General features: G+C 48.0%; 1 protein-coding gene across 3 annotated transcripts in view; it reads right to left on the bottom strand.

Annotated features, from left to right (window-relative positions):
- Positions 1–19,316, bottom strand: part of PDLIM1 (PDZ and LIM domain 1) — a 95,467-nt gene extending 76,151 nt beyond the window's left edge. Inside the window, exon 1 of one of the 3 annotated variants that reach the window (XM_039481187.1) lies at positions 19,151–19,316. In XM_039481187.1, coding sequence (XP_039337121.1) covers positions 19,151–19,246 — 96 coding nt within the window. In that variant the 5' untranslated portion in view covers positions 19,247–19,316. The remainder of the gene's footprint in view (positions 1–19,150) is intronic. The other 2 variants (XM_039481182.1, XM_039481183.1) reach the window with 2 other exon arrangements.
- Positions 19,317–21,828: the final 2,512 nt, after the last annotated feature.

Below are 21,828 nucleotides of genomic sequence, written 5' to 3'. Positions count from 1 at the left end.
CCAGCACCTCAATCAGGAGGAGAGGAATATCTAGTTATATTGTTGCTGATCAGCCAGGTGTATGGCTACATAGGCTAAAGTGGGTTCATACCTATTAGACATATGCCAGTGTTAAATGTGGGTGGGTGGCAAAGAATTAAACTTATGTTTTGCCATATTAAGCATTTTAAATATTACGTTATGCAGACGTGCTGTCTCCTAGTTCAAAGCCTGTAGATGGTCAACAGAGATCAGAGGCTAAGAGAAAATTGAGGCAAGCAGATTTTCCTCTTCTCTGTGTGTGTGTGTGGGGGGGGGGGGGGGCGGAAGAATAGGGAGACCCAAACAGGCATGCTCCCTTCATATTGTTCCATAAGATTTGGTTTCTCATCAGCTACTGCAACAAGCTATTTATACCTTTACAGTCACCTACTACAGCAGAAGAGAGAATCAGTCTACTAGTGGCCCAACCATACACTGGCGCTAGTAGAAAGCAGTAATAGCTGGCATTCTAGTGCTCTCAAGAGAAGTCTGTTTAACTGCAGGAGCAGGCAGCCTCCCCGAAGTCAGCACTCTGGGCTTGGCTACACTTGAAAGTTGCAGCGCTGGTGGAGGCTTTCCAGTGCTGCAATTAGTAACCGTCCACACCTGCAAGGCACATCCAGCGCTGCAACTCCCTGGCTGCAGTGCTGGCTGTACACCTGGTCTAGTTGGGGTGTAATGATTGCAGTGCTGGTGATCCAGCGCTGCTCGTCAAGTGTGGACACACACCAGCACTGTTATTGGCCTCCAGGGTATTAGCAGATATCCCAGAATGCTTTTATAAATTAAATTACTCTCTTTGTTTTGTTATGCAGCCTCTCTTTGTTTTGTTGTGAACTCGGCGCACCGTTGATCCCGGAGCTGCTTATAAACACAGCTCCTGTTTGCTGTGATCAATCTGCACCTGGCTGTGAACAATCAAATGAGATAATTTGGAGTGTTTGCTTGACAGCGGGGAGTCCGTTTGGATGCAGGCTGTTTGCAATTAAGAGTTAAGACTAAGGGGTCGCGAACATTTTCTGATTTTTCAAGGCAGGAAGCTAAACACACAGTGTTGACTCCAAAAATCCACTCTCTCTCTCTCCCCCCCCCCCGCACTCCCTGTCACACTACACCACCCCCCACACCCTCTTTTGAAAAGCACGTTGCTGCCACTTGAACACTGGGATAGCTGCCCATAATGCATCACTCCCAACAGCGCTGCAAATGCTGCAAATGTGGCCACACACCAGCGCTGGTAGCTGTGAGTGTGGCCACACACCAGCGCTGTCCCTACACAGCTGCACGACCAGCGCTGTAACTCCCAGCGCTGCAACTTTCAAGTGTAGCCAAGCCCTAAGTTGCACAACCACCCCTGGCAATACCCGGAACATTAGCATGTTTTTATTTACTTTTGAGTTGTATTTACTTAAATGGCTGGGCCAGGGGACAAGAGGTTTGGTTTTTCACATAACCCTTGAAGAGCACTGACACAAACGGGGAAAGGTGGCCATCTGACATGACAAACTCTGACCTGGCCCAGTTCCTTCCCTAGGAATACAATAGTCTCAGGAGGCTGGAAACATGAATGAAGTACCAGCCCTCAGGGTGAGAAATACAGCATCTTCATCTTACAAGGAGAGCAAATTCTGCCCCAGCCTTTATGATAACAGTTAATGCCCAGGTGGAAGTCACCTGGGTACTGGCTCATTTCCAGGAGACTATTGGAAGCGCTGAACCAAGAAGGGTTTCTGTCAGCTGGGATTTTTGGTAGGCACAAGTCCCTGCCTACCCTGCCTTCACTGCTCCTTGCCACTAACCACCCCTTACCCTGAAGCCTGTGCCAGCGCCTGATTTGTCCATAACACCAGGAAAAACAGGGGAGGCGGGTCAAGCTGGGAATTTGCTGAAACTGACACAGAGTTGGCACCTGTGCAAGCTGCATCAGGACCAGCAGGCCATGAGTCACACTCTAGGAGAACCATCCTGGCCCATACCAGGAAAAAATGGGATCTACCATTCACCACTGGAGCAGCTCCACGTAGGGCAGCAATGGGGGAAGCTGCAGGACAGACAGTGCTTTGGCATTTTTATTCCAAGCAGGATCTACTGATGCTGCAGTAATGGACACCCGGAGCCCCACCACGCTATTGCCTCCATCATCGCTAAAATACAAGTGGAGCTGCACCAGTGGACACCAGGGGTGAATTACAGGGCCTGTTTTTGCCAGTGTAGTTACAGAAGTCTGATGCATTTAATTAGGAGAAAGGCAAGAGAATGGCAGTGGCCCCTGGCATGCAGGGTTGGCCATGGAAGGAGCTGAGGACGCAGAATGCTCCTCTTCAGCATTCTATGGGCCAGATTGCATTGGCTGCCTTGACAAATAAAGTACTGAAAAAGTGAAGAATGACATGGTGACTTAAAGAAGGGATCCCTGCGTACGGTCGTCCTTCATGCCCATTTCACTAGCCAACAGCAAGAAATTATCAGTCTGGGCACATTTGCTACATAGCCAGTGGCCGAGAGGTTATTCTGCTCCAAGCTCGTCTTGTAAAGTGATCCACATTTTGACACAAAGTTAAATGTTTCTTGCCAGCCCTAAAACACTACAGAGTGCAGAGTGAGCAGTGATCAGGGCTGGCTCCAGGGTTTTTGCCGCCCCAAGAAGCAAAAAAAAAAAAAAAAAAAAACAAGCCGCAATCGCGATCTGCAGCTCTACCGCCACTACTTCAGTCTTCGGCGGCAATTCGGCAGCTCGTCCTTTGCTCCAAGAGGGAGTGAGGGACCCGCCGCTGAATTGCCACCGAACAGCCGGACGTTGGCCTCCCCAAGCACCTGCTTGCTGGGCTGGTGCCTGGAGCTGTCCCTGGCGGTGCTGCCCAACAATGGACTCTTTCTTGTCTGCCAACTACCATCCATCTTATTTTATTTAAATAATTAAACAAACTACCATCTAAAACAAACTGAGGAGCCCTCCATTTATGCTGCATAAACCTATCCAAACAGTGACCGACATTAGTTAGCATTTGATACAGCACCTTCCATCCCTAAGCACTTTGCAAACTAAGCACATAAGGCACCAGTGATAAAGTCACCAAGTGAGGTGTAAGGTACCAGCAAGCCAGTCCATGGTGCATTGCTCAACAGCTAGAAGAGAGGGGAAATGCAGCAGATGCCTACTCTACTGAAGAGTTAGGCATTCTCCAGTGTCTACACAAATCTTTGTTTTAAAAGGTCTCTTCCCAGATTTGAACGGATAGGTCTCATTCAAATTATTCAAATATTGGGTTTTGCCATTTAGCCCCCACCCCACCCCCCACTTCTAAAGGGCATCAAAAGCCCATGGGAGACAGGCCAGATGTTACCAAAAGAGATGAAGTTGGTCTCAAGGGAATGTATGGAGCCAGAACTGGGCACCAAGGGGTTTATTCCCAGTTCCTCCCATCGAGTGGCTCTGGAACCTTGGGCAAATCATTTTACATATGAGGAAACAGATCCAAAAAGGTGAACTGGGGATGATACCTTCCTGCCTCCTAGCAGAGTTGGGTTATTAGTGGAAGGCATCCTATACCTGCAAAGCATTTTGTTCATGTTTTAGAAGATAAAAGGAATGCAAGTTACCACTTCTCGGAGGCAGCGCTAGCTTGCTTAACCAGCATGTTAACAGCGGCTCATCAGGATCTCCTAGGCTTCAGCACCATTACTGCAGAGAGAAATTTGTGCTTCCTACATCTCAAGTGCCTCTCAGGGACAAAAAGGGTTTTCTTCCATATCAAACATGCACATCTCCCTTCACTAATCACTCTCTCTTCTAGTGCACATTTATCATGCCAATTGTGAGTGAAAACCCTGAAGGTGTCCCCCAAACGTGTCCCTGCCATATAGCAGGGTAACAAAGCAGTGCAGGGGCTTGGTGCACACACAGGTATTTCTCCCCCACCCCTTATGTCTCTGTGGCTACTGGTGGTGTTCAGCTTTCAACAGCAATGTGAGGGGAAGGGGAGAGATTTCTTGCCCTCATTTTGGAATGTAACAATTCACCATTCCTTCTCCCACCGTCCTAGAGCATATGAGATGCTACCAAGTGGAAAAGGATAAATACACTGGGTGATTAACCAGAGGAAGTTCTTCCAACAACTCCAAAGCAGAACCCCTTGCCTACCCCAGCAACAATGACTGATCTCATGCAACGCAACATCACAAGAAGAGACTACGTCTTGAGCAGTTTCAGCCTATGGACCAGCCACCCCTCCCACAGACAGCTGTAGTTTCCAGTTATACGAAATTAGAGACAGAACTAAACTCACTTTAATGTGAGGAGTACTGTTACAACCCCTTGATTTGCATCAGTGGTATTTATTTCATCCTCAAGTGCAGGATGCTCTCAGACACAAATGTGAGAAGTAGGGACACACCTCTCTCCACAGGAACAATGGCCACCTGAGAAGCCCAACCCACACCACAACCGCAGCAGCTGGGAAGAGGGAGGGCCCTGGGATTCCTAGCATAGCGCTGCAGTGTCCCTGCATCCTGCACAGAGGTTTCTTAAGGGGTACTGGCTAATAGGAGTCTGATCAGCTGGAAGCCACTTTGGTTGCTGGAGAGGAGGAGGAGGAGGAGATCTTTCCTTCACTGCTTCTTGCATCCTGGCCACTGCATATGGAGAGGCAGCACCACATAGGTCCACCTTTAGTAGATTGCCTTGCAAGCATAACAAAAGCTTAGATTCTGCAGAAATTGCTGGCCTCTGCCCTACCACTCTCACAGAAAAGTTTCCCACTCCTCAGTGGCAAGGAGCTAAGAAGAACATCCAAGGCCTCACACATGTATTTCTTAGACAAGCAATCCCTCTGAAGTCACACTTGGGTATGGGTTACAGGCCCATGCCCCATTACTCGTCTATCCAAGCTTGTACTAAGATATCTGAGACATATTATCGCTATTGAACAGCCCACCCCAGAACCAGCTCCTCCCCCAGCCTCACCCCACCCCAAGGAAGTTCAGTGCTGGCTTTCATCAGTACAGACTCCAGCTAGCATTAAAGCCTCGAGGAGTTAACCTAACAACTTTGGGATGATTAGAAGTCCTGACTTCATTTAAATGATGTGACAGTTGTGCTATTCCTAACCTGAGTCAGCTGCCCAGTGATTAACTGTTTTAATTACTCACCACCTGAATAGCTCTTTCTGCCTGTGCAGACTACTATAAAGCCACAAGATTCGTTGCACCCCATTCTATGGAAGTAACGTACATAAAACAAAAATGACACTAGGGGTATGGCTACACTTACGGTTTGCAGTGCTGGTAGTTTGCAGCGCTGGTCGTCCAGCTGTGCAGGGCCAGCGCTGCAGTGTGGCCACACTGACAGCTACCAGCGCTGCAGTGTGGCCACACTGACAGCTACCAGCGCTGCAGTGTGGCCACATTGGCAGCATTTCCAGCGCTGTACTGAGAGGTGCATTGTGGGCAGCTATCCCACAGAGCACCTCATCCCGTTTTGGCGCTGAGTATTGTGGGAAGGGGAAGGAAGTGTGTGGGTCATTCTGCTTCCTGTTCCAACGCCCCGTGGTGCATCGCTTCACTTCCCAGCAGTCTCAGTTTCGCCGTCCACGTTTCTTGCCATTGTGAGTTCAGCACGCTGTGAAATGGAGCCTGAGCTGCTGAGGAATTTGCTGCTGACTGTCACCAGCACATCACGTTTGGCAGTTGAGCTATTCCTCCTTCAGCTCCAAAGTGACAGTGAGGAGTCCGATGATGATATGGATTTTCCTAAAGCGGGTGACATGAAAATGCTTGTGGCGGTAACGGAAATGCTCAGCACCGTGGAACGCCGCTTTTGGGCTCGTGAGACAAGCAGTGAGTGGTGGGATCACATTGTCATGGAAGTCTGGGATGACGAGCAGTGGCTGCAGAACTTTCGTATGAGAAAAGCCACTTTCATGGGTCTGTGTGCTGAGCTCGCCCCCACTCTGCGGCGCAAGGACACAAGATTGAGAGCTGCCCTGACGGTGGAAAAGCGGGTGGCTATTGCAATCTGGAAGCTGGCAACTCCAGACAGCTACCGGTCTGTCGGGAACCAGTTTGGGGTGGGAAAGTCGACCGTTGGAATCGTGTTGATGCAAGTTTGCAGGGCCATTAATATCGCATCCTGCTGAGGAGAACCGTGACTGTGGGGAACGTGCAGGACATTGTGGATGGCTTTTCAGAAATGGGTTTCCCTAACTGTGGAGGGGCAATAGATGGGACGCATATTCCTATTCTGGCATCACCCCACCTAGCCTACGAGTACATTAATTGCAAGGGGTATTTCTCTATGGTTCTCCAGGCGCTTGTGGATCACCGTGGGCGTTTCATTGATATTTACACAGGCTGGCCTGGAAAAGTGCATGATGCACGCATCTTTCGGAACAGTGGCCTGTTCAGGAAGATGCAGGAAGGTACATTTTTCCCAGACCGAAAGATAACAGTAAGGGACGTTGAAATGCCCATTGTGATCCTTGGGGACCCCGCTTACCCATTAATGTCTTGGTTCATGAAACCATATACAGGGAAGCTGAACAGGAGCCAGGACCGTTTCAACTACAGGCTGAGCCGATGCCGAATGACTGTGGAGTGTGCTTTTGGCCGTTTAAAAGCTCGCTGGAGATGTCTGTATGGGAAGCTAGACTTGGGGGAAAGCAGCATCCCTGCGGTTCTATCCGCGTGCTGTACCCTCCATAATATTTGTGAAGGGAAGGGTGAAGCATTCAGCCAGGCATGGACCAACGAGGTGCAACTCCTGGAGGCTGAATTTGCACAGCCAGACAGCAGGGCTACTAGACACGCCCACCACAGGGCAACAAGGATTAGGGATGCCTTGAGGGAGAAATTTGAGGCTGAAAGCCAACAGTAATGTTTTTTTGCCTTGACCAGGAGTGACGTGCACTGGTTACAGTGCTTTTAAGTGCCTGTGTTTTCCTTGATGTTTGTTACCTGTGTTTTCATTGGGGTTTGTTATCTTTCACTTTATGCATTAATAAAAACTGATTCATAATCAAAGAAATCATTTATTTAAAAAAAAGGAAGTACACGGGCAGGGGGGTTGGTTGTTGAACTGTACATTCATAGTTTTTCATATGTACTGCCAGGAGTGCTGTGCACCTCAGGATTGTACTGTTGCATGGTGATGGGGGTTGAGTGCAGAGGGTAACGGTCGTAGTTCTCTGGGCTCATAGGTGACCGTACAGGTGTCGGGGGCAGCTGGTGATGGTGTAGGTAAGAACCTGGATGCTGGGGAACGGGACTTGGAGCTGACATTGGTGCATAGGGGAAAGAGGTTTGGGAGGGTGGGGGTTTGGCACGGTAGTGCTCTGCCTGCATTGCTACCATTGACTGCATAGTCTGTTTGGCGCGCAATGAGGTTTATAAGCTGCCTTGTGGTTTTCTTCAGCGTCAACGCCTTTCTCCTGCTTTCTGTTTGCCTCCAGTGATGCATCTTTTCTCTCCATTCCTGCGCATTTTTATTCTCTGTTGCACACTGGTTCATTACTGACTTCAACAGTTCTTCTTTGCTCTTGTTCGGTTTCCTCCTCAGGTTTTGCAGCTTTCTTTCAGTCACTGATAAGACTGGCCCAGGACTACTCAAGGTCACTGTAAAAATGCAGCAAATGATACATTTTAAGAGAGCTTCCATTGTGTATAATCTGAAGTTATTTTAAAGTCTCACAAGCATTCCTCACACATTTCAGCAACTGCTAGAGAATTCACAGCCTCCCAGAAATGGTAATGGTAATTAACCCTGGGGTTTCCTTCCGCGGTGTGCTCGAGCAGGGTGCTGCTGCTTTGTTAAACGCAGCACCTCCATCTCCCTCAGGAATTAACCCTGGGGTTTCCTTCCGCGGTGTGCTCGAGCAGGGTGCTTCTTGCTTCATGGCTAGGCTGCCTGTTTCGGGGCTTTGTTAACCCTGGGGTTCCTGCCTGCCGCGCTATGCAGTTGGGGAAACCAGCACTGAAACACTCCCTCCATTTCCCACAGGAGTTAATACTGGAAGATATCTCCCTTCTGCGGGTTACCAAAGAAGCAAGGGAGGGTCTCCTACAACAATGTGGATTCCGCCCGGGTCCTTATGCAGCGTGCCTCTGTGCAAGCATGGTTCCCCACCCTCCTGGAACAGTGGCGCGACGCGTTAGCCTGAATGGGACAGGGACCACAATGGCTCTCCCTTTAAACTTGGTCACGCGAATTGCCTATGCTCTTGCAGAAACTTTTGAAGAGATTACAGAGGCAGATTACTGCGACGTGATAGACCACATCAATGGGATATTCCATGTCTAGGCATGCAGGCATGCAGCCATACCATCCCCCCTCCTCTCCCAAAACCTTTGCATTGCAATAAAAGCTGCTTACCTGGGACCTGCTCCTGTGATTCTTCTGCACCAAGTTCCAGGGGCTGTGACTGGCTAGCTTCCTCCTGGCTTGAGAAGAGCTCCTGACTGCATGCCTCCTGGGACTCCGGGGTGTCTTCCCCCACCACAGTAGCCTCACTGTCTGCCTCCCCCTCCCCCTCCTCTACCGGCTCTGAACTGTCCATCGTGGTCCTTGGATTTACAGAGGGGTCACCCCCATAAATCGCATCCAGCTCCTTGTAAAACCGGCAGGTCGTGGGGGCACTGCCGGATCTGCGGTTTCCCTCGCGTGCTTTGCAATAGGCACTCCGCAGCTCCTTTACTTTTACCCTGCACTGCACCGCGTCACGCTCATGGCCCCTTTCCATCATGGCTCTCGATACCTGGGCAAAGGTATCATAATTCTTATGGCTAGAGCGCAGCTGTGCCTGCACAGATTCCTCCCCCCAAACACTGATGAGGTCCATCAGCTCGCCATTGCTCCATGCTGGGGCTCGTTTGCCACGTGGAGGCATGGTCACCTGTAAAGATTAACTGATTGCATTCCATACCTGGCTGAGCAAACAGGAAGGGGATTTTTAACATTCCCGGGGCGTTTAAAGGGCGGGTCACCTGAGGCCAGGGAAGTAGAGTCTGACCTGATGAGCAGAGTGGCTGAACAGGCATTCTGGGATACATCCTTATACCCTGGAGGCCAATCACAGCGCTGGTGTGTGGCCACACTTGATGACCAGCGCTGGAATCCTTATTCCCCATGCCGAGAGGGGTGTTCGGCCAGCGCTGCAGCCAGGGAGTTGCAGCGCTGGAAGTGCCTTGCAGGTGTGGCCACTTACTAATTGCAGCGCTGGTGGAGGCTTTCCAGCGCTGCAAATCGCCAGTGTAGCCATACCCTAGGACTGGCTGAGAAGAGGGCCAGAATCCTGGTGGTGCAAGGGTGGCATAAAGCTACATTGGTCCTTTCCCTACCACTTCTTCCCCAGCCAGTTCCTCCTGAGGATCCACCTCAGAATTGGGGCCCAGGAGTCTGTCAGAGACACTGAGCAGCCAGAGCTAGGCAGCACCGTGGAGGATCTACAGTTCTCAGTGTAGCTGGAACAATCCACCTCTCCCCACATTACACACACACAGCCTGAAAACCCACAGTCAGCCCAACCCAAAATCCTATTACACTAGCCACACCCACTGTTTCCTTTGGCAGCAGGTGAAGCATTCCAGCTAGTCTCTGCGTGTAAAAACCCTCCCCATACCTAACCTAGACCTCTACTTAAATTTCATACCATGGCTACAGGTTCGTCTTCCTGCACATGGAAAAGGTCCCAGCCCAGATTTTGGTGGGACCCCAACAGGTATTTGTATATTGTGATCAGGTCTCCTCACAGGGTGCAGGGTGAATGTAGCACTAACCCCAGCAGGTTTGTTTCCATGCTTATTTGAGCTGAGCAGTTCAGCACACAAAAAGGATCTTTTTCCCCCCAAATATGTCTTGTAACTAGCTTTTACTTGCCCCCATTGAGCTGCTCTTCTCTTCCGGTATCCAGCTGTTTACTAGGTTCAGGGGCTAGATTCAGACTGTTATAAGCAGGTGCAACTGCTCCGAAGTCAAGTGATAATTTACACCAAGGATAATTTTACACTGTTTACATGGATTTTAATGAGCCTATTTGTTCCACTGAGTTGGGTAAACAAGATCTGGTCCCAGGTCTGACTTTGAACAATAAAATCCAAGTTGTAACCCCTAAATCACCTTTCAACTAAATCAACAGTTTACAGAAAAAAGACCTGGATGAACCACTTAGTGTGCTTGGAGGACTGTGTTTAAACTTTATACAGGTATCTGATTACAAAAAACTCGGGCCTTATTTTGCTTTAAATCCTAGTCTCTCTCTCTCTTTTTAAACTTCATTAATAGACTGTGTCAGACTGAATTCATTGGGGCAAATTCAGGCCATTGTAACTGACACTGTATATTATGTGCATTGTTAATCTCATAGATCTTAATATACACATATAACCAGGCTGACACGTGGCTTCTTTTTCATTAGGGAAAAGATGATGGCACACCAACATGTATTACTATACATTCAACTGCTTTGGGCATTTCACAGACAGCTCCTAAGTTATGTGCAGATACATAGCGCAAAGAAGAGATTAATTTTTTTTATTTTATTTTTTTGCTATGACTCATTGTAGAGCCAAATCCCCCTCTGCCTCTTATTTTGTGTCAGTCAATCGCTTTTAAGATCAGCACAACAACTGGCAGGGAACACAAAAAAAAGAGGGATTCAAAACGGGCTTGTGGAGCAATTCCACACAGATCTGTTATTGGCATGATGAGCAGCTCTGTCAGGTCAATCTGCATAAAATGGTAACAGAACACTTCAAAAAGTTTTTTTTCCTCCTGCTGCTGATAGCTCATCTCAATTGATTAGACTTTTCCTGTTGTTATGCATACTTCCACCTTTTCATGTTCTCTGTATGTATAAATATCTCCTGTCTGTGTGTTCCATTCTATGCATCCGAAGAAGTGAGCTGTAGCTCACGAAAGCTCATGCTAAAATAAATTTGTTAGTCTTTAAGGGGCCACAAGTATTCCTGTTCTTTTTGCGGATACAGACTAACACGGCTGCTACTCTGAAACCTTTCAAAGGACAGTTACATTCACATGACAGTGTCAAAGAGAGTGCTTCAGAAATCCTCTCGTTCTGCTCCAACATCATAACAATGGTACAGCTGATTTAGAATAATAGAAGATTAGGGTTAGAAGAGACCTCAGGAGGTCATCCAGTCCAATTCCCTGCTCAAAGCAGGACCAACCCCAACTCAGTCAGCCCAGACAGGGCTTTATCAAGCCAGGCCTTAAAAACCTCTAAGGATGGAGATTCCACCACCTCCATACGGAACCCATTCCAGTGCTTCACCACCCTCCTAGTGAAATAGTGTTTCCTAATATCCAACCTAAACCTCCCACACTGCAACTTGAGACCATTGCTCCTTGTTCTGTCATCTGCCACCACTGAGAACAGCCGAGCTCCATCCTCTTTGAAACCCCCCTTCAGGTAGTTGAAGGCTGCTATCAAATCCCGCCTCACTCTTCTCTTCTGCAGACTAAATAAGCCCAGTTCCCTCAGTCTCTCCTCGTAAGTTATGAGCCTCATATCCCTTATTTTCATTGCCCTCCGCTAAACTCTCTCCAATTTGTTCACAACCTTTCTCTGGTGGGGGGGGCCCAAAACTGGACGAATTACTCCAGATGTGGCCTCAACAGTGCCAAATAGAGGGGAATAATCACTTCCCTCGATCTGCTGGCAATGCTCCTACTAATGCATCCCACTATGCCGTTAGCCGTCTTGACAACAAGGGCACACTGTTGACGCATATCCACCTTCTTGTCCACTGTAATCCCCAGGTCTTTTTCTGTAGAACTGCTGTTTAGCCAGTTGGTCCCCAGCCTGTAGCAGTGCATGGGATTCTTCCATCCTAAGTGCAGGACTTGTTGAACCTCATCGGATTTCTTTTGGCCCAATCATCCAATTTGTCTAGTTCACTCTGGACCCTATTCCTACCCTCTAGCGTATCTACCTCTCCCCCCATCTTAGTGTCATCCACAAACTTGCTGAGATTGCAATCCATCCCATCATCCAGATCATTAATGAAGCTCTGGAACAAAACCAGCTCCAGGAGAGACCCCGGGACACTCCGCTTGATACTGGCAGCCAACTAGACATTGAGCCGTTGATCACCACCCGTTGAGCCCGACAATCTAGCCAGCTTTCTATCCACCTTATAGTCCATTCATCCAATCCATACTTTTTTAACTTGCTGGCAAGAATACTTGGGAAATTGTATCGAAAGCTTTGCTAAAGTCAAGGTATAGCACATCCACCGCTTTCCCCATATCCACAGAGCCTGTTATCTCATCATAGAAGGCAATCAGGTTGGTCAGGCATGACTTGCCCTTAGTGAAGCCATGTTGACTGTTCCTGATCACCTTCCTCTTCTCCAAGTGCTTGAAAATGGATTCCTTTAGGACCTGCTCCATGATTTTTCCAGGGACTGAGGTGAGGCTGACTGGTCTGTAGTTCCCCCAATTCTTCTTCTTCCCTTTTTATAAAAATGGGCACTATATTTGCCTTTTTCCAATCACCACAAGTTTTCAAAGACAATGGCCAATTGCTCTGCAATCACATCAGCCAACTCCCTCAGCACCCTTGGATGCATTGCATCCAGCCCCATGGACTTGTGAATGTCCAGCTTTTCTAAATAGTCCTTAACCTGCTCTTTTACCACTGAGGACTGTTCACCTCCTCCCCATACTGTGCTGCTTAGTACAGCAGTCTGGGAGCTGACCTTGTCTGTGAAGACTGAGGTAAAAAAAGCACTGAGTACTTCAGCTTTTTCCACATCATAGGTCACTAGCCTGCCTCCCCCATTCAGTAAGGGTCCTACACTTTCCCTGACTACCTTCTTGTTGCTAACATACCTGTAGAAACTCTTCTTGTTACCGTTCACATCCCTTGCTAGCCGCAACTCCAAATGCACTTTGGGCTTCCTGATTATACCCCTACATGCTCAAGCAATATTTTTACACTCCTCCCTACTCATCTGTCCAAGTTTCCACTTCTTGTAAGCTTCCTTTTTGAGTTTAAGCTCACCGAAGATTCCTCTGTTAAGCCAAGCTGGTCATCTGCCATATTTGCTATTCTTTCTGCACATCGGGATGGCTTGTTTCTGTGCCCTCAATAAGGCTTCTTTAAAATGCACCCAGCTCTCCTGGAGTCCTTTCCCACTCCCAGGTGATCCTGACTATCAGTTCCCTGAGGGAGTCAAAGTCTGCTTTTCTGAAGTCCGGGGTCTGTATTCTCCTGCTCTCCTTTCTTCCTTTTGTCAGGATCTTGACCTCAACCATCTCATGGTCACTCCTGCCCAGTTTGCTACCCACTTCTACTTCCCCTACCAAGACTTTCCTTTTTGTGAGCAGCAGGTCAAGAGGAGCACGGCCCCTAGTTGGTTCCTCCAGCACTTGCACCAGGAAGTTGTCCTCAACACTCTCCAAAAACTTCCTGGATTGTCTGTGCATTGCTGTATTGCTCTCCCAGCAGATGTCAGGGTGATTGAATTCCCCCATGAGAACCAGGGCCTCTGATCTGGAAACTTCTGTTAGTTGTCAGAAGAAAGCCTCGTCTACCTCATCCTTCTGATCTGGTAGTCTATAGCAGATGCCTACCACATCATCACCCTTATTGCTCTCGTCTCTAAACTTAACCCAAAGACTCTCAACAGGCTTTTCTCCAGTTTCATAATGGAGCTCTGAGCAATCATACTGCTCTCTTACATACAGTGCAACTTCTCCAAGTTTAATGAAACTTGGCAGCAGGACAGGTTTGGGCTCAGAAGACAAATGTTACAACTTTGAGCCTGAAGCAGTTTCAAACATAAGTAAAATTTGGGGGGTAGAGGTGTTAAAAAGAGATTAGAGGAGCAGTGGAAATACCATAGGCTGTCCTTTGTCTCTCAGCTAAAATAAAATAAGTCATCAAAGCCATTGTGCTAGGATCAGTGAAACCCGCTGTTTCCCCAACATCCAGAAAAGGATGCTCTAGTGGGTCAGACACTGAATTCAAGAGCCCTGGACTTAGTTCCCAGCTCAGCCACTGACTTCTTTGGACAAGTCACTTACTATATCATGTGCCTCTGCTTCCCAACTGCAAACCAGGGTTAACCCTGACCTACCTCACAGGCATGTTGTTGTGAGGATAAATGCAACTACTGAAGCATTCCAACACTAGGTACTTAGAGAGAATGGCAAGATAAGAGGAAGTTAGAGCCTTTAGGTCTGGATCCTACAAGCATTCCACCTGGGTAATGCTCATGGAAGGCAATGGGAGTGCTACGCCCAGAGGGCTTAGCTCATAAAGATGACCACAAAGGGGGGAAATGGAGTTACACTAACAGAAAATCATCATGACTCAGACCCCCCTAATGTCTGATATACTTACACTCAAAGAACAAAGGCCAGAGCCTTTGTGGGTGGGGGGGAGGGGAAGGAAATATCAGTGGAAGATTTTCTACGGAATTTAAGGGGAGAAAGCATGAGTCTTAAAGCCTTCATGTGCCTAAGTATAAACAAAAGAGAGAAAGCTTTATGACTTGAGGTCTTGAGGATGAATTTAAAACAGCAGAGATATGTGAGAAAACTGAACAGACGGCTTCCAATGACCAGCATTTGTTTGACCAAAAGAAAAAAATAAAACCCAATAGAGGGTTATTTTTCAGTCTGCCCAGTGCTAGAAATCAGTCTTGCACACACGAGACTGCATTTATTAGTGCCGCTGTTAACCCACCCAGCTACAATACATTCGTCAGCACTGACAAATGAGACTGATGAAGAGGAGTAAAAATCTAAAGTGGCAACTTAAACACACTTTTGCCTAAAATCTTTTTACTTTCGATTGTTGTAAGAAATGCCTAAGATTACTGTAAAATGGGGTAATGGTGCTTGCCTCCTTTGTAAAGCACTTTGAGCTGTACCAATGAAAAGGTCTAAGTAGGAGCTAGGTATTCATTAGTAGCGCAAATGAAATAAACTAGAGAGAAAAAAATTCTGTACTTTATCTTTGTGCATTTGACAGCACCTGGTTTCAGTTTCATCATTTCCTCTGGACAGTCAGCCAGTTTTATTTGTGAGAGTCTTCCAGACAGCATTAAGGGGGACAAAAACATTAAAAAAATAGGAAAAATGGGATTATAAAACCTCCCCAAAAAGAGCAGGGGAGCTCAGGGGCAGTTAGCATAAATCAGAAGTTACAGTTCACGTGCATCACAAGTCGCATTATCAGTTCACATTCTGGAATGTTATTCATCCAGGGCTTCTGCTAATTTTTAAACAATATGAATACACAGTAAAGGAGATAAAGGTTTTGGCAGCAGCAGGAGCCCAAGCAGTTCCACTGCAGTGCTGGCATGGTACTGGAGGCTATGAGGCATCTTATTTGCTCAGCTAGGGTTGGAAGTTTGAGCTACTGGTCTTCAGATTGGCAGGCAGCACAAAGTCATCAACACACTGCCAAGGCACTGTTCTGGGCAGTGACTGTGGGAAAGTTTTAAAGATTGTGTGTAAAATAAACCCCACACTCTTGCGCGCGCGCACACACACACACACACTATTTAGATTGTGAGCTCTTTGGGGCAGAGACCATCTCATCATTGACCAAGCTTGTGAGGCCCTCTAGTTAACTTGATGGCATTTCTCCTCCTGTCTCCCAGGCTGAATGCTGCAGCTGACCATACTTCCAGGGTATGTTGGAAACATCAGAAGGCAGAATACTACAGATTTGGGAGACAATGGAAAGCCAAAAAGGGGGGACATCCAGAGCTGTGGGACAGATGCTCAGCCAGCACAGGGAGTCAGGGAGAGGCACAAGGAGGTTTCATTCCTTTCTCCTTCCTAGTGTGCTGTGGCATCAATGCCTGCATTGTGGTGGGGGAAGAGGGGCACCAATCCATCTGCCCTTCCCTTCCAGTCCAGTCCAGTGAAAAAGAAAGGTATATTTCAGGGGGGACGCACCAAAGACACGCACAGAGCCCCTGGCATGGTGGGGAGGAGGAACTGGGGTGGTGGTGGAACAGATCCCTTGTGATGTGACAGAGGGGGGGAATGGAGGGGAAAAACAAAGGACTTTGGCATGAGGGAGCAGCCGAAGGGAGGTGGCAGAGCAGAGCAGCCCAGCAATAAGGGGGTTGAAGGTGTACACAAGGAGCTTGTGGGGGAAGAAAGGGATGGAAGGACCTGCCGGTATGTGCAAGAAGCTCACCCTCGTTCTAGGTATATGCAGGTGTTCTAGAGAGTGTAGGCTGGGAAACCCTTGTGACTTAAACACTTTTCCTACATCAAATCCCCAGTATCCAGCCCATTTCTCTAAAGGGGATACAGCAGGGCCAGAGGGCAGTAGGAGAGTGATCAATGGGAGGTATATAAGCCCCAGGATGATCAGAGCCTTATTCCTTGTGGACTGAAGAGAGGTTACTACAGGCTAATTAGAGCACTTGGCATCAATTAAAGCCCAGCCAGAGACCTAATTAAAAAAAACAACTTGCTTCAGACAGACAGGAGAAGGGAAAGAACTGGCTGTCATTTGGAAGAGTACTGTTGTTGACCAGAGGATCAGACCAGGGGAAGGGAAGCCCTGCTCAAGCAGAGCAGATGGATTCCCCAGGTACAGAAGACCAAGAGAAATCCTGCCCAAAGGGAGAGAGGGCAGGAAGCCCAAGAATAGGGACTGGGGGAGAGGTGCCTCTCCCCGCTGTGCCGCAGCTCCAGGGCTGGGGAAGTTAAGTGCGCAGTCCTTGGTGGACTTCTATGTGGCCGCACAGGCATGCACCTTAGAGGGAACTTAGGCCCTGACCCATCACGTGAAGGAAAAGTGCAGGACCCACCATAATAGCATCAGCCATTTGCCACAATGGGTAAAAGCAACCACTGAGAATTTACCACTACCTCAGTTCTGGAGAGCTACTGAAATGCTGCCCTTTGAGCAGACTGTAAAACTTAAGTTCTCTCAATCTACAATCAGGGTTTAGTTACTGACATTACAAAGGAGTTGGCATAGGAGAGCTAAAATACTGGCCCACAAGAGTCTCAGTCCGTGAGCCACTTAGAATTGCCGGCCTGATTTTCCTTTTAAGAACAAAGTTTTAATATGTTTGTGCTATTGAAAATGCTTGTATATTTTGTTCAATAACCCAGCACCCAAGAGGCTAGCTACTCCAGTGGGTAATGCTACATGCCAGGCAGGGGAAGCGAGTCCTTGTGAAAAAGTTTTAATGAAATATTCCAAGGTGGAGAGAGAGACATGGAAAGCTAGTCTTTTAGTTACGGTACTGAACTGAAAGTGCTGAGTTCAGTTCCTGGCTTTGCCACAGGCCTTCTGTGCGACACTGAACTCAATTAACCAATCAGTGCTTCAGTTTCCCCACCTGTAAAAAGGGGGTAATACTTCCTACTCCACAGGGAGCTGCAGCCACATTAATGTGTGTGCAGCTCTCAGATACTTTGGTGATAAGTGTAGCTCTATTTGTGATAGCACTAGTGTAGACAGGACCTTGCTGATTTTACCACCATATTGTCCAGCCCTGCACAGAGCAAGTCTTAAAATCACATCTTCCTCTGTCCCCTCCCTGCACCTCCCAAAATATCAACCACTGGCTAGGAGATTTAGTCCTCTAACACAAGTACATTTTTCACACCCTGAATGGTGGCATCATCAGGCTTCAGAATCAACAACCCACTCAGATGAAGGAAGACAGATTGCTCTTCACTAAGAGCTTTTTTTGTTATTTGGTTTTTTGCTTTTTGCATTTTCAGTAACATTTCCACTTTTGGAAAGTCTTCACAACGTCATCTGAAAGGGAAAGTTATACTATGCTCCTTACAACTGATTAGCCATTTTCAATGCTACTCTTTTTATTTGGATCTTAAAACTTTAAAAAGTTATTTTCAGAAACAGACTAAAACAAAAGGTAGTTTAGCTCAGTGGCAGGTGTTCAAGCAGGGCATCAAGCCAGATTTTCAAGGTTTTACATTATGCAATCCCTGCCTGCAGCTCCTCCTCCATTTCCCCACTAATTACACCAGCCTGGATACATCTCCAACACAAACATTTTACACCCTTCCACACTGGCCAAGCCTCCACCCCCGCACTTTACTCACACCACTACCAAGACCCACTTCTACAGAAATCTGTTTTACAAGAAAATCAAGAACCAAAACCCCAAATACTATAACTTGAGCCACTGAGAGACAAACATCTCTCAGCCTGTGGTCGTCCTGACTCCTATTATCCCAGCGTGTGTCATAGCCTCACTTCTCTAGCCAGCCCATGTTTAGGTCATGAACACTTTGGACATGGGAACCACCTTTTTGGGGTGTGTGAAAGGACACAGCACCTAAAACACTTGAGAGCGCTATAAAATAATCAATAGCTCACATGCGTGTGCCCACTCTTCCACTACTTCAGCATCAGCCCTGAGAAGCCTATCTACTTTGCTAAGTTTCCTTCATTGTTAGAGTAGACAGAGAATCAAAACAAAAAAAAAGGGAATTTAGCTCCCTCCTGCTAAAGGAGTGTTGGAGTCAGATTTGGCAACTCTGTCTTGGAGATAGTACCAGGGGTGGATTCCATGTGAGAGATGGGAACACGTTCCCACCTGGGCAAAGGAGCAGAACTCACAGAGCCTTTTCCTGTGGAATTAGAGGTTTTCCAGCCCCTGCAATAGGTGGGGTGGGAAGGGGAGGGGAGGGGAGAGGTCTGCAGACCAGACTGTTGCCCAGATCTTTTCCCCACCAGCAATGGCCAAGGACCATTCCGCTTACAGGGGCAGCACCCCAGCACCCCTGTCTGCACACACACCCCCACCAAGTACCCACAGGGCAGCCTTCCCCGGGCTCCCACTCTGTCCTAATCCTCCAAGTACCCACAGGGGCCCATCTCTGCACCAGCGGCCCTCATACCCACAGCCCCCCCCCCCCCCCGATACTTCCTCTCTGCACCAACCCCCCCACATCCTTCCCAACGCCCCCTTTCTGCACCAATCCCCCAAGTACAAGAGAAGCTCCCCGATGCCCCCACATCCCCTCTTTTGCACTAGACACCCGCACACCCCCAACGCCCCTCTCTGCACCTCACTCCGGGAAGGCCCCTCTGCCCCACACACCTGCCCCCCCCCCAGCCCAGGGGCCGGGAAGGTGGCGGGCCCAGCGGGTCCCTACCCGAGAGATGGTGAGCGGCTGCTCGAAGTCCTTGCCCCCCACCAGGCGGAAGCCCCAGGGCCCCGGGCCCTGCAGAGCGACGCGGTGGCTGCTCATTCCAGCGGCGGCGGCGGCGGCTGCTCGGGCCGAGCCGGGATCCTGCTCCACTGGAACCGGCCGCCCCGCCCCTGGGCGGGCTCAAGCCCCGCCCGGCCCCCAGCGCCGCGGAGAGGGGCGCTGCCTGCTGCCGGGGGTGGCCCCAGCCCAGCCCAGCCCAGCCCGGCCCGGCCCGGCCCGTGCTTGGGCCCCTCCTGACCACCGAGAGCCCAGCCCGTGCTGCACAGCGCCGAGCACAGCGGGCCCACCCCAAGCGGCTAAACGCACCAGTCAGGTGGCCCCGAAATCATGAGTCCTGAAAGAAATAATCGGCGTGGGGGGCTTGGCCTGATGGCTTTTGTCAGCCTTTAGATTTCACAGCTTAAAGCAATGATGGCTAGAAACGTTTTGTTTTATTTTTAAGGGAAGCTGTAATTCTCATAAATTCACCTGAGCTGGAGCTTTAAGAGGGACGCCAAATATCAAGAGACTTGCAATGAGGGTTGGCCACACTTACTGTGTAGTGGTGGGAGTGGTGATCTGGCCATTACCAGAGGTTGTTTGAAAAAAATATGTCAGTATATTTACAAAGATGGTCATAAATGAGCAATGTTCAATACCACTAGCTTGACTAAAAGAGCAAAGTACATTTGGTGGTGCAGTGTCTTTCTTTTTATGCGTCACATCAGAATTGTACACTTACCAGCTCTCAAAATGCAGTCATTCCCCCTCCATAGTGTAAACTTAGCAAGGTTAATGTACAGCCCGCTGCTCTGTTTCCATTATAGAGCTTAAGGGTATACTTTGTATTTCTGATGTTGCCCCATAAAATAAGTGGCATCCAATACAAAGACATCTTTTACAGGAATTCTTTCACTTTAACAGCCCTTGTGTAGAGTTAGCTGAAACTAGACCTAGCACGGGACGGTCTTCAATTTACCACAACGTTTTGTATATTATTACACTGTGTTACATAAAAAGCCTTGACTTTATTCAAGCCCCTTCTTGTAAAAATTACAGGCCATATCCTCCAATGGTGTAAATAGGTTGAAAAAATAGTGCTTTGCTGGTTTACATCACCTTATGATTTGATCCTGCATTTTTATTTCAAGCTCAACACTAGTACTGTATCAAGATTTTCTCAAAGCCAGGAATAAAAATGGTTCTTGACAGGCACAATTTTCCATATATGTTTGCCCATAAAATGTGGAGACTGTTGAAAGTCTAGACAAAACAGTAGGGGCTCAATCCCATGGCATTTATTCATGTGAGCCCCAATGAGCTGTGTGATTTGGTCTCTATTCTGATAGCATCTTCCACACACACTGTGCCCCAAATATTTCACAGAGGGAGAAAAAAATTAAGAGGTGTAGGCCAAGGAGAAAAGAAACATTTTGCAGATGAACTAAGAACATAGATCATCAGTAATTATTTCTGTTGTGGCAGTGGTTTGAGATTCCAAAAGAAGGATGGGGATACTTATACTTCCAAAGGGATGCAGCTGAAGAGCAGAAACAGAGGAAAAAAAAGATAAGCCCCATTTCTTGTAATGACGTTCAATTCATACTAACAAGATGGCTTAGGTCTAAGCATCAAGACGGAATGAACTAGTGTACTGGATAATGGCTCGCTTTCTGTGTTGGCAGCACCATATGGTGAGCTCTGATGGCAAAAATATAGGCTTGTTCCCAAAGTTGCGGGTGACACAGTGGGCACAGGGCACAGAATTCCCTCACTGCCTTATCCCCTAAAAAATTGATAAACTGATTTAAAGCTAAAAGCCTCTTGAGAAAGGAATGCAGGACTGAGCCCATAACTGGAGAAAGAGCCTCTCAGTCATCTTTTTTCTGCCTGCTCCATTGCTCTCCCTAGACCTAGATCAAATGTCTAGTCACACTTCCTTTTCCTTCCTGGCAAGTCATATTAACTAGTACTTGCCAGCATGTCATATCTATCAGTGCTGACTAACGCCTGTGTGCCACAAGGTCTGGATTTTACAACGGGAACAGTACAGCAGTATATTAAGCTACACAACTAACTAGACAAACAGGAACAGAAAACCTGATGTATGCGCACCAAGGACATGTTAATTCTACCATTTACCTGGCAGTCAGGAAGCTGCAGTGATCTAGCCACCGTAAAGTTTACAGGTCTTCCTTTCACTTTGTCACCTTAGGCTATGTCCACACTGCACTGTAACCTGGGCTTACAATTGCTGGACCCAGATCTCAAAGCCATACTAACACGTCCACACTGCACTGCACAGGCCTTCTGATTCAGGTCAGCAGCTTGAACTTCAGCCACACAGCCACACAGTCCATGATAGGGCTTGGACCTCTGTCCCAATGGTATTAGGGCTTGGACCCATTTCCCCCCTTCCCCCCCCCATCACCTTAGGACCCAGGTCCTGAGTGGTGGCTGACCCAAGTCTACCTGATTTGTATGTGACTGGAAGGGGGCTTGGGCTCAAAGCTGAGTCAGATCCCAGGCTTAGTGTGCAGTGTAGCCAGACCCTCAGTGACACGGCAGGGTGCCTGCTAGAAATGCCAGGAAATACAATAACCAAATCAATGTTGCACTAATGCAGTGTTAGTGTTTAGCCT

Source organism: Mauremys reevesii, linkage group 7 (assembly GCF_016161935.1).
Source record: "Mauremys reevesii isolate NIE-2019 linkage group 7, ASM1616193v1, whole genome shotgun sequence".
Classification (NCBI taxonomy): domain Eukaryota; kingdom Metazoa; phylum Chordata; order Testudines; family Geoemydidae; genus Mauremys; species Mauremys reevesii.
Note: the sequence above shows the minus strand (reverse complement) of the source record. Positions and strands in the feature narration are given on the sequence as shown.